At 46.3% G+C, this 12,688-nt stretch overlaps 1 protein-coding gene across 1 annotated transcript in view; it reads left to right on the plus strand.

Annotated features, from left to right (window-relative positions):
* ACER3 (alkaline ceramidase 3) overlaps window positions 1-12,233 on the plus strand; it is a 30,859-nt gene extending 18,626 nt beyond the window's left edge. The window contains exons 4-11 of the mRNA XM_072133936.1: window positions 1,193-1,245; window positions 1,750-1,831; window positions 3,589-3,624; window positions 4,942-5,000; window positions 8,140-8,241; window positions 10,161-10,265; window positions 10,776-10,821; window positions 11,151-12,233. Of these exons, the coding sequence (XP_071990037.1) occupies window positions 1,193-1,245; window positions 1,750-1,831; window positions 3,589-3,624; window positions 4,942-5,000; window positions 8,140-8,241; window positions 10,161-10,265; window positions 10,776-10,821; window positions 11,151-11,204 (537 nt within the window). The 3' untranslated portion in view covers window positions 11,205-12,233. The remainder of the gene's footprint in view (window positions 1-1,192; window positions 1,246-1,749; window positions 1,832-3,588; window positions 3,625-4,941; window positions 5,001-8,139; window positions 8,242-10,160; window positions 10,266-10,775; window positions 10,822-11,150) is intronic.
* The last annotated feature ends 455 nt before the right edge of the window (window positions 12,234-12,688 follow it).

The following is a 12,688-nucleotide window of genomic DNA, read 5'->3' on the forward strand; positions in this document are numbered from 1 at the left end:
TATTATAGTAGTTATATTCTTGTACATAGGGGGCAGTATTATAGTAGTTATATTCCTGTACATAGGGGGCAGTATTATAGTAGTTATATTCTTGTACATAGGGGGCAGTATTATAGTAGTTATATTCTTGTACATAGGGGGCAGTATTATAGTAGTTATATTCTTGTACATAGGGGGCAGTATTATAGTAGTTATATTCTTGTACATAGGGGGCAGTATTATAGCAGTTATATTCTTGTACATAGGGGGGCAGTATTATAGTAGTTATATTCTTGTACATAGGGGACAGTATTATAGTAGTTATATTCTTGTACATAGGGGGCAGTATTATAGTAGTTATATTCTTGTACATAGGGGGCAGTATTATAGTAGTTATATTCCTGTACATAGGGGGCAGTATTATAGTAGTTATATTCTTGTACATAGGGGGCAGTATTATAGTAGTTATATTCTTGTACATAGGGGGTAGTATTATAGTAGTTATATTCTTGTACATAGGGGGCAGTATTATAGTAGTTATATTCCTGTACATAGGGGGCAGTATTATAGTAGTTATATTCTTGTACATAGGGGGCAGTATTATAGTAGTTAGATTCTTGTACATAGGGGGCAGTATTATAGTAGTTATATTCCTGTACATAGGGGGCAGTATTATAGTAGTTATATTCCTGTACATAGGGGGCAGTATTATAGTAGTTATATTCTTGTACATAGGGGGCAGTATTATAGTAGTTATATTCTTGTACATAGGGGGCAGTATTATAGTAGTCACATGCCATTTCTGCTGGTGTGATATGAGTAGTGCACACAGTCCTGGTGGTGTCGTGTCTGTACCTGTGTCTCCTCCAGTGATCTGATCACATCCTTTGGCAGGGATCAGTATTAGTCTTGTCAGAGATGTCTGGGAGGGTCTGGAGGTTCGGGCTCTGATCCTTGTGACCTGCTTCATGCTTGGAATTTCTTGGTCACACATTGTGGAAGGCGACCAATTACTTCTTATACCGGGTTATTATACAGGATGTGACTGCTCTGATATTCTGAAGCCGATATACAAAGTGTCTAGTGGGTGAATTATATTGACCTTGGTGTGTTATGGGTTAACAATATGCATGCATGCAGTGTAAAATGAGTTAATGTATTTGTTTTTTTATGCCAACATTAACCCCTTCTATCCTTGTTCTTTTTTCTGCAGCTACTGGATGAGCTGCCTATGATCTACAGCTGCAGCGTGTTCGTCTACTGCCTGTAAGTGCCCTGCATTACACATCATGTACTACAGGGGGCAGTAACACATCCACCATAACTGCTACCAAAGGAGTCGTTCCCAATTCCCAAACTCCTAAGTGGTTAAATTTATGTACAATAAGACGTCTTCTCTCTGTATATTGAGGATGGGAAAGCTGGGCGACATGTAGTGCAGGCCATGGTGGCTGTCACCCAGCTTTCCCAGATTCGGATGCAACTAAAAACTTTTCTTGATATTTTGGTTGTGTATTCACTTGTCTCTAGCAATATATACACCCAGACAGTATATAGCAGATATATAGGACTCTGCTGCCATCTAGTGGTAGAATTTGTAATTGCTCTTCTTCAGGGCCCGGTTTACAAACCCCTCCAGGGTCCTGTGTGCTGAGCGTCTGTGACCTGTTATCACGTGCACTTCTCCTTTCCTCCATGGGGGGCAGTGTGCATCCCTGGGGTCAGTCTGTACCTCGCTCTCTGTGACCTTCTGTTTCTTTCTCTTTCCAGATTCGAATGTTTTAAGAACAAGAACTCCTATAATTATTTGCTGCTCGTCTTGTTAATACTTTTCAGTGTCATAGTTACTACAGTAAGTTTCGGGGATCCTCCTTGCTTTTTGCCAGGGCATCTGCTCTGCACAGACCTAAAGCCTCTCCTGTGCCCCCATAAATGTTTATTTTCTCTTCTCAGCCTCCTTTGTGGTTCTGTACTTATCTCTCCATATGTGGCCCAAGATGTTAGTAATGTCTGTGGTAGCAGCTTCCCCTAGCAGTGTCCTCTCTAGGCCCCCAGGGGGGAGGGGTGTAGCAGTGTCCCGGGGTGGGGGTAGCTGTCTCCCACCCCCCTCTGGGGCCCCCGTGGTGTGGGGGCAGCAGTGCCCCCCCTCTGGGGCCCCCGTGGTGTGGGGGCAGCAGTGCCCCCCCTCTGGGGCCCCCGTGGTGTGGGGGTAGCAGTGCCCCCCCTCTGGGGCCCCCGTGGTGTGGGGGTAGCAGTGCCCCCCCTCTGGGGCCCCCGTGGTGTGGGGGTAGCAGTGCCCCCCCTCTGGGGCCCCCGTGGTGTGGGGGTAGCAGTGCCCCCCCTCTGGGGCCCCCGTGGTGTGGGGGTAGCAGTGCCCCCCCTCTGGGGCCCCCGTGGTGTGGGGGTAGCAGTGCCCCCCCTTCCTCTGGGGCCCCCGTGGTGTGGGGGTAGCAGTGCCCCCCCTTCCTCTGGGGCCCCCGTGGTGTGGGGGTAGCAGTGCCCCCCCCTTCCTCTGGGGCCCCCGTGGTGTGGGGGTAGCAGTGCCCCCCCTTCCTCTGGGGCCCCCGTGGTGTGGGGGTAGCAGTGCCCCCCCCCCTCTGGGGCCCCCGTGGTGGGGGTAGCAGTGCCCCCCCCCTCTGGGGCCCCCGTGGTGGGGATAGCAGTGCCCCCCCCCCCCCTCTGGGGCCCCTGTGGTGGGGATAGCAGTGTCCCCCCCCCCCCTCTGGGGCCCCCGTGGTGGGGATAGCAGTGTCCACCACCCCCCCCCCTTTGGGGCCCCCGTGGTGGGGATAGCAGTGTCCCCCCCTTCCTCTGGGGCCCCCGTGGTGGGCGTAGCAGTGTCCCCCCTTCCTCTGGGGCCCCCGTGGTGGGCGTAGCAGTGTCCCCCCCCCCCCCCCTCTGGGGCCCCCGTGGTGGGCGTAGCAGTGTCCCCCCCCCCCCCTCTGGGGCCCCCGTGGTGGGCGTAGCAGTGTCCCCCCCCCTCTGGGGCCCCCGTGGTGGGCGTAGCAGTGTCCCCCCCTTCCTCTGGGGCCCCCGTGGTGGGCGTAGCAGTGTCCCCCCCCCCCCCCCCCCCTCTGGGGCCCCCGTGGTGGGCGTAGCAGTGTCCCCCCCCCCCCCCCCCCCCCTCTGGGGCCCCCGTGGTGGGCGTAGCAGTGTCCCCCCCCCCTCTGGGGCCCCCGTGGTGGGCGTAGCAGTGTCCCCCCCTTCCTCTGGGGCCCCCGTGGTGGGCGTAGCAGTGTCCCCTCCTCTGCATCCCCATACTATCAATAAAGAGCAGAGAGATGAGTGAGAGATGGAGATTGTGAGTGCAGCTTTGGCTGAAATTGGAGAAAAGGACAAGACAACATCTGAGTTGGTTGTAGGATAAGTCATGGAACCTACAAATAATGAGAAGTCCCGGGGCTGAGGAATCGTGTGCCCAGGAGCCTCCTGTCATCTATAGGTCATGTCATGTGTTTAGACTGCTCCCCCTAGTGGTGTTTTTTTTTTTTTCTAAAATCATAAGAAATTTGTAAAATATTTTTATATTTTTCTCATTGTATAGATGAGTGACCGCTACGTGTCGCTGTGTGAGCTGGGGTGACATCTGTTTTTTCTTCTCTCTTTCAGGTTTACTTGATGTGGAAGGAGCCGGTGTTTCATCAGGTAAAGTTACACTGATAATATACAGGATAACATGTGGATGGATAAGCAGAGCTGCAGTGTAAAGCATGGGGACTGGATTCTAGAGCGTCTCAGACTCTAGCAGATTATCACTGACCATAGCCGTCCCTGATGGAGCGGAGCTGCAGTGTAAAGCATGGGGAAGTCTGAGACCGGGACTGGATCCCTGATTGGCTCATGGGCTGGGATCTCAGACAGGGCAGAGAAGATGGAGTCTCGGATCGTTCTTCTGTTCTACAATGCTGAAAAATAATCGGGTTTCCAGTAAATTGGTTTTGTATCAGCTCACATTATTAGATACTCTTGGTTTGGCCGATTACACTGCAGCAGGACCTTAGGACTGGATAATGAAAGGGCTTGTCCGACATTAATCAGAACATTACTGGGGGGCTGTCGCTGCAATGCTCTTGTTTTATTACAGGGGCACGGCCTCTCCGTCCAGACCATTTCTATCGGCCTGGCACACCCACCCACTCCGGTGCCGGCGCCTGCTCCTCCAGCGCTGGGACCAATAACCTTTTTATTGATGTCAGACAACCCAAGTAAAGGGTTATCCTAGAATTCAGCTTAAGGCGATTGTGGGGTTTATCCGGCTGCACCGACCTGCTCAATTTACTGCTCATTCCCAATTTATCGGCACTAGGAGATGTTACTAAAGTAAGCAGCTCCTAGTGCTTGATCAAACGCCACAGTGTTAGAGTGATAGCGTTACCGGAAACACTGCGGCGGGGTACAATGTAATTATCTCGCAAAGCTGTCCGACGTATTCATGAGGGGGCGGGGTTGGGGCGTGGCTAGGGGCGGTGACTGCCGCCTAGCGCGCGTCAGTCACTGCCGGCCTATGGAGCGAGCGGGGCGGTCCCTGGTAGAGGCAGCGCCTCGGACCGCCCCCTCATGAATACGTCGGACAGCTTTGCGAGATAATTACATTGTACCCCGCCGCAGTGTTTCCGGTAACGCTATCACTCTAACACTGTGGCGTTTGATCAAGCACTAGGAGCTGCTTACTTTATTAACATCTCCTAGTGCCGAAAATTTAGGTGACAGGTCCTCTGTAAGTAACTAGGGCTGATCTGCAGTACCAAGTGCAGCCACTATACTATGTATGGTGCTGTGCTTGTCTGACTGTAAGGAGGCTGCGGCCTCTTCAGACTAGTGAACGGCGCTGGTTGTAGGACCCTGGGCGATCTTATCCTAAGGTCTAATTTCTCCTTAGCAGTAAGACAACTAACTGCAGCTACAACGACCCCCTTCCCAACACTTAGTTACGTCATTATTTTTTGTCTCCTCCCCCTCAAGGTGATGTACGGGCTGCTGGTGACCTTCCTGGTTCTCCGATCTGTGTATATAGTAACATGGTAAGGAGCACATCACATCCCTATCCTCTCCATCCAGCCCTGACCACCATGACAGCTTCTCCCCAGCATGACCGCTCTGTGCACCGACATCTGACACCGGGATCCTGTTCTGAACCGGATCTGCCTCTCCGTTCACTAGGAATCTTGGGTCTGGCTGAACCTAATAGAGGGATTCTTGTTCAGTAAATTGGGAAACTGTAATTAAAAATAGTTTCTCCTCCTGTTCCTTCTCTCCACCAATCCTTGCTTCAGACACCGGGGACTGTCTCCTGTGAGCGCTCACACTGCCGCTCACATGCCAATTATATTACCAGCAGTTTTCAACGTGTCAGATTTTAACATTGACCCTTGGTATCAGAGGCAGCGGCGATGTGCGGGGAGCCCCAAGCCGAGCTGTTATCAGTGTCAGGATCAAGACTATCCACTCGCGTCTATATATCTATATATGTCACTGTACAGATAAAAACTGGTACATGGAGGTGTATCTACATACATTATATATACCTGTAGTTGTATCTACATACATTATATATACCTGTAGTTGTATCTACATACATTATATATACCTGTAGTTGTATCTACATACATTATATATACCTGTAGTTGTATCTACATACCTTATATATACCTGTAGTTGTATCCACATACCTTATATATACCTGTAGTTGTATCTACATACATTATATATACCTGTAGTTGTATCTACATACCTTGTATATACCTGTAGTTGTATCTACATACATTATATATACCTGTAGTTGTATCTACATACCTTATATATACCTGTAGTTGTATCCACATACCTTATATATACCTGTAGTTGTATCCACATACCTTATATATACCTGTAGTTGTATCTACATACCTTATATATACCTGTAGTTGTATCCATATACCTTATATATACCTGTAGTTGTATCTACATACCTTATATATACCTGTAGTTGTATCCACATACCTTATATATACCTGTAGTTGTATCCACATACCTTATATATACCTGTAGTTGTATCCATATACCTTGTATATACCTGTAGTTGTATCCATATACCTTGTATATACCTGTAGTTGTATCCATATACCTTATATATACCTGTAGTTGTATCTACATACCTTATATATACCTGTAGTTGTATCCACATACCTTATATATACCTGTAGTTGTATCCACATACCTTATATATACCTGTAGTTGTATCCATATACCTTGTATATACCTGTAGTTGTATCCATATACCTTGTATATACCTGTAGTTGTATCTACATACCTTATATATACCTGTAGTTGTATCCATATACCTTGTATATACCTGTAGTTGTATCTACATACCTTATATATACCTGCAGTTGTATCCATATACCTTGTATATACCTGTAGTTGTATCTACATACCTTATATATACCTGTAGTTGTATCCATATACCTTGTATATACCTGTAGTTGTATCTACATACCTTATATATACCTGCAGTTGTATCTACATACATTATATATACCTGTAGTTGTATCCATATACCTTATATATACCTGCAGTTGTATCTACATACCTTATATATACCTGTAGTTGTATCCATATACCTTGTATATACCTGTAGTTGTATCCACATACCTCCCTAAGTCTCTATACAGATACATCTCCATGTAACAGTATTTTGTATCTGTAATAATGGCTCTCATTACCTATGGTTCCCCGCACTTTGTTTCTGCCTTTGATACCAAGGCTCCTGAGTTCAAATCCAGTTTGAGGCGCATTATAAAAATTCTATTTTATGCTAATTATATGTACAGGCATCTCAGGAGCAGTGTGAGTGCTGACAGGAGACTGTCCCTGGTGTATCATAGAGATCCTTCCAGTCAATATAGACAAGGCTCAAAAGCTTATATCCGGTTTTTAATTACATTGTATATGAAAATTGTTTATTTTGCATGGGCATTGAGACAAATTTGACTAAAATTTAATTTATTTATTTATTCCGCCAAAAGATTAGATTATTCTCTATAGGTTCCCCCGCTTGACTTTATGCCTCAAGTTTCTGTGTTTCATCTGACCTCCCTATGCACCAGCTCCAATACAAACCACTTATCTCTCTATGGACCCCTCCATCTATTGCCACATCGGGGCAGATTTACTTACCCGGTCCGTTCGCGATCCAGCGGCGCGTTCTCTGCGCTGGATTCTGGTCCGGCCGGGATTCATCAAGGTAGTTCCTCCGACGTCTACCAGGTGGTGCTGCTGCGCTGAAAAGCATCTGAACGCACTGGAGTTCACCGGCCTATTCCTAGTGAAGGTAAGCGCGTCCCAAGCGACACTTTTATTGTTTTAAATGCAATGGTTTTTCCGAATCCGTCGGGTTTTCGCTCGGCCACGCCCCCCGATTTCCGTCACGTGCATGCCGGCGCCGATGCGCCACAATCCGATCGCGTGCGTCAAAATCCCGGGGCAATACAGGCAAAATCGGCGCAAATCGGAAATATTCGGGTAACACGTCGGGAAACCGCGAATCGGGCCCTTAGTAAATGACCCCCATTGTCTCTATACACGTATCCCCCCCCCCCCATCATTCTCCCTCTGTTCCTCTCTGCCCTTCCCCATTGTTTTCTATGCACCGTGCTCCGATTGCACTTTGGTGCCTCTTCTTATTTCTCCATTCCCTTAGTATCAAGTTACCTGACTAATGGACAAGCTCTTTAAGTAGGGACTTAAAGGGGTTGTGCAGGTTTTTAAAACCGTGGCTGCTTTCTTCCAAAAACAGCTCCTCTCCATGGCCATGTGTGGTATTACAACTCTGCTCCATTTATCTCTGTCTATCAGAGCTGCAATGCAATACCAGCTCCACCATGGTCCGGTGTGGCGCTGTTAGTGGGAGGGAGCAGCCGTTAACTTTCCAATTAGTGTTTTACTACTTCAGTATTTTGTGATGGTCTGGATGTGACACAGTTGCTATTTACACACCATGACGTCCCTCTCCTTGATGTCTGTGACATGACTGGTAAAATCCTATGTCATTTCCTTGTGACATCTTTATCACAGCAAACCTTGCCCCCTGGTGGACAGTCCTCTATATGTCAGGGGTAAGGGGCAAGGGTCATTATACTGAATGTGTTTCTTTGCTTCTGATTGCCCCCCGTTGTCTTGCAGGGTGTACCCCTGGCTGAGGGGTCTGGCTTACACCTCTCTGGGGGTGTTTTTAGTTGGATTTTTGCTGTGGAATGTGGACAACATTTTCTGTGATACCTGGAGGTAAGGAATGGGTGGAGGGTGTAAGTAACATTCCCTCCTTGTATAATTTAGGAGATGGGGAAATTGCACCATATTTGCTTTGATTAACAGAGAGAGACAGGGAGACAGTTCTGTCTGTGCCTACAGTCGGCTTTACGACTAGATAGGGACAGTAAATATTTGAAGACAGAAAGGCAGTAGGAAGACGGAGCTGTCTATACATACATTATTCCAGAAACCTGAATTGAAGCAATATTATATGCACCTAGACCATTTACATAAAAATACAGGAAAGCAACACTATCTGTGCTTAGAGCATTTAAACAATGAAATTGGATGTGCTTTTTAGCCCTGATAGAGACCAAGAGGCTAGGAGGGAGTAATATCTGTTCTTACAGAGAGATTGGGAAGCAGTTCTATCTGTACCTACATCAAATTCAGAAATATGGACTGGGAGAGAGTATTATTTGTACCTACATCATCTAGAGGGGGAGAGACTGTGAGGGAGTACTATCTGTTACTGCATCATATATGGAGAGAGAGAGATAGGGAGGGAGTACTATCTGTACATATATCATCTAGAGGGAGAGAGACTGTGAGGGAGTACTATCTGTTACTACATCATGTATGGAGAGAGACTGTGAGGGAGTACTATCTGTTACTACATCATGTATGGAGAGAGACTGCGAGGGAGTACTATCTGTACCTATATCATCTAGAGGGAGAGAGACTGTGAGGGAGTACTATCTGTTACTACATCATGTATGGAGAGAGACTGGGAGGGAGTACTATCTGTACCTATATCATCTAGAGGGAGAGAGACTGTGAGGGAGTACTATCTGTTACTACATCATGTATGGAGAGAGACTGCGAGGGAATACTATCTGTACCTATATCATCTAGAGGGAGAGAGACTGTGAGGGAGTACTATCTGTTATTTCATCATATATGGAGAGAGAGAGATAGGGAGGGAGTACTATCTGTTACTACAACATGTATTGAGAGAGAGACTGGGAGGGAGTACTATCTGTACCTTTATCATCTAGAGGGAGAGAGACTGAGGGAGCACTATCTGTACCTTTATCATATACAGAGAGAGAGACTGGGAGGGAGTACTATCTGAACCTATATCCTATTTAGAGAGAGAGCGAGAGACTGGGAGGGAGCACTATCTGTTACTACATCATATATGGAGAGAGAGAGACTGGGAGGGAGTACTATCTGTACCTATATCCTCTCTCTCTCCATATATGATGTAGTAACAGATAGTGCTCCCTCCCAGTCTCTCTCCATCTGTTACTACATCATATATGGAGAGAGAGAGGATATAGGTACAGATAGTACTCCCTCCCAGTCTCTCTCTCTCCATATATGATGTAGTAACAGATAGTGCTCCCTCCGTCTCTCTCTCTCCATATATGATGTAGTAACAGATAGTGCTCCCTCCCAGTCTCTCGCTCTCTCTCTAAATAGGATATAGGTTCAGATAGTACTCCCTCCCAGTCTCTCTCTCTGTATATGATAAAGGTACAGATAGTGCTCCCTCAGTCTCTCTCCCTCTAGATGATATAGGTTCAGATAGTACTCCCTCCCAGTCTCTCTCTCTCTGTATATGATAAAGGTACAGATAGTACTCCCTCAGTCTCTCTCCCTCTAGATGATATAGGTACAGATAGTACTCCCTCCCAGTCTCTCTCTCTGTATATGATAAAGGTGCAGATAGTACTCCCTCAGTCTCTCTCCCTCTAGATGATATAGGTACAGATAGTACTCCCTCCCAGTCTATTTATAGACAGACAGACTGGGAGGGAGCACCATCTGTGCCTACATCATATACAGAGAGTGACTGTGAGGGAACTATATGTACCTACCTATCTGGTGGTCGCCCACATGTCATAGTGACTGTTTCTCTCACGCGTGTTGTTTCTGTCATTGTACAGGGATGTCAGACAGAAGATGCCTCCTGTCCTCGGGGCGGTGACGCAGTTCCACGCCTGGTGGCACATACTGACAGGACTGGGCTCCTACCTGCACATCTTGTTTAGGTGAGTAGAGTCTTCATCTTCCTGCCTTGGAAGAATTGGCAGAAACTTAATGGAACCCGTCAGCAGCTGTGACCATACAGAGCACAGCCAGTGTTATGTCCTCACACTGCTGTGCTCTGTGCTCTCTGCTCTCGGGATAAACACATAATACTGGCTGCAATGTGTAATCAGACCTTCGTGTATGTTAGTAGCAGCAGGACTGTGATATATGGATTTATTTTCCCGGATTGTAACTTCTCCAAGTGCATTGAAGGCGTGTCCTCTCACTGCTGTGCTCTGTGCTCTCTGCAGCCTGTGTTTTATATTGTCCCTGGAGAGATACTTGTGATAGCTAGGGTCTAGGCAGTCATACCCCGCTGACACTGGATACTGAGCTTTGTAGAACGGGACTTACTATCGGGTCAGGCAGCAGTCACCTGTAAATGTTCAGGTGGTCCGGTTCTGAGGATATCTAATAATCTGGGTGTAGGATGTTGATCCCCTCTTCTAACTAGATTTTGTCTCTTGCAGCTTATACACACGGACTCTTTACCTTAAATACCGGCCCAAGGTGAAGGTAAGTACCTGATCTGGTCACTAATGGGAGGGGAGTAATTCTGCCAAAAAAGGGAAAGTGCAGAATCCATGATAGTAAAGAAAGAGAAGGCTTAAATGATCTATAAGTACACAGATATGCCTGGTTATTCTGCTTTTTATCCTGTTCCCTCCCTGTACTAAACATAAAGATGACTACAGGGAGGTGCTAGAGAGAACTGTGCAGCTCTCTGTATGACTGCACAGTTCTCCCTATGATCAGGTAGAACGCTCATGTATCACATGTAGCTTAGAGAGAACAGGGATGTGCATGATTATTCCTCTATTGATCCCGCTCTTCCTTCCATGTAGTTCCTCTTCGGGATGTGGCCGGTGATTATGGTGGAAGCTCCCAAGAAGCAATGAGAAGAATCTGCACCAGAGGAAGAGACAAAAAAAAGAACATTCCACGGAATTCCTGACAAAAATAATCCCAGGATTCCGACATTCTATGCAGTGGACATCAGACTCCTTATATACACATCTATATATTCCCAATACACGTGCAGCTGTGTGCAATAGCGCCCCCTGTATGCGGAGGTATATAGAATAAACCACCTCACATTGGTACTGCCAACACGGAGACATCATGGCGTCAACTGTGTCACACTGGAGCGCAGGCAAAGTGCCGACTCCCATCATCCAGTATTACCCCGGGTGTGGAATAAGCATAACACGGAGTCTGCATTAGTGGGCAGGGGTCATACGTGTGTATCTGGGAGTCGCGTGTGTTGCCATGACTACAACAATGTAACGGAAGGCGACTATTACTGGATATTGGACTGTTTTGGTGGATTAGTACCTCTAAAAAGTATTCAACAACCCCCCCCCCCCCCCTGATTGGCTGCAGCAGTCATGTGACCAGTCCTCCTGTACACAGAGACCTTGGGGGGGCCACACAGAGGGGCAGGAGGACTCCTCAATTCTTTTGTTTCTTCACTGGGTTTTCTGTAGAGGAGTGACGCGGCCGCCATCGGGGGTTCGTATTTTTTTTTTCTTCTTCTGTTTGACAATAATTTTTGTAACTTTTTTGTTTTTTATTTTAAAATGTTAAAAAATAATCCAAGTTCACATTCCCTTAATAGAAATTAATTTAAGAAATATCACCATTTTTTTTTTTTTTTTATTTGATTTAAATATTTATAAATATTTTTTATAGTATTTTTTTTGGCTTCTGTTGTGTAACCACCACTGCCACCACGTGCACAGCCCGGAAGCGTCTCCTCCAAGTTGTCTCCACCAGTTTCTTCCTTCGGCCATTACTCCATGAAATCCACCTTGTAAAACCAAAATATCGGGGGATGCTAATACTTTTTACAGGCACGTTATATGCCATGTATTGCTAAGAAACAGTGCCTAACTTATTTTCTTAATAAATTTTGTGCCTATCCATTACTTATGTTGTATGTTTCTTTATAAGTTTTTAATTTTGGTAAATTTTCGTGTTTTGTTTTTTTTCACGCTCAGGAGAAATCTGTTGTAATGAGCCATTGTCACCACTAGAGGGTGGCATGACATAATATTTCACAATCTTATTTTCTAGTGTTTGAATTTACAAAGAAACTCTGTGCTTCAGTCCGACATTAAAGGAGCTGCTGTGAGGGATGGTGTGGGAAAATTTGGGGTTCTCTGGATCTTGTTGGCCAATCACAGATGCCTGATTCCTCCCAGCAATGCTACACTCTGTATAATAACAAAACCAGGGGGCACATACTTTTGATCAGTTATGCTCATTTCGAATTGTTAAACGCATAAAACAGAACAGAATTTCCCCCCTGCTCCTACAGAAAGGGTTAATAAAGTTTACGTACCCCCCCCCCAAACTGGTACCCTTTGAAAATACAACTGCT

This window comes from Engystomops pustulosus, chromosome 2, assembly GCF_040894005.1.
Source record: "Engystomops pustulosus chromosome 2, aEngPut4.maternal, whole genome shotgun sequence".
In the NCBI taxonomy this organism is placed as follows: Eukaryota; Metazoa; Chordata; class Amphibia; order Anura; family Leptodactylidae; genus Engystomops; species Engystomops pustulosus.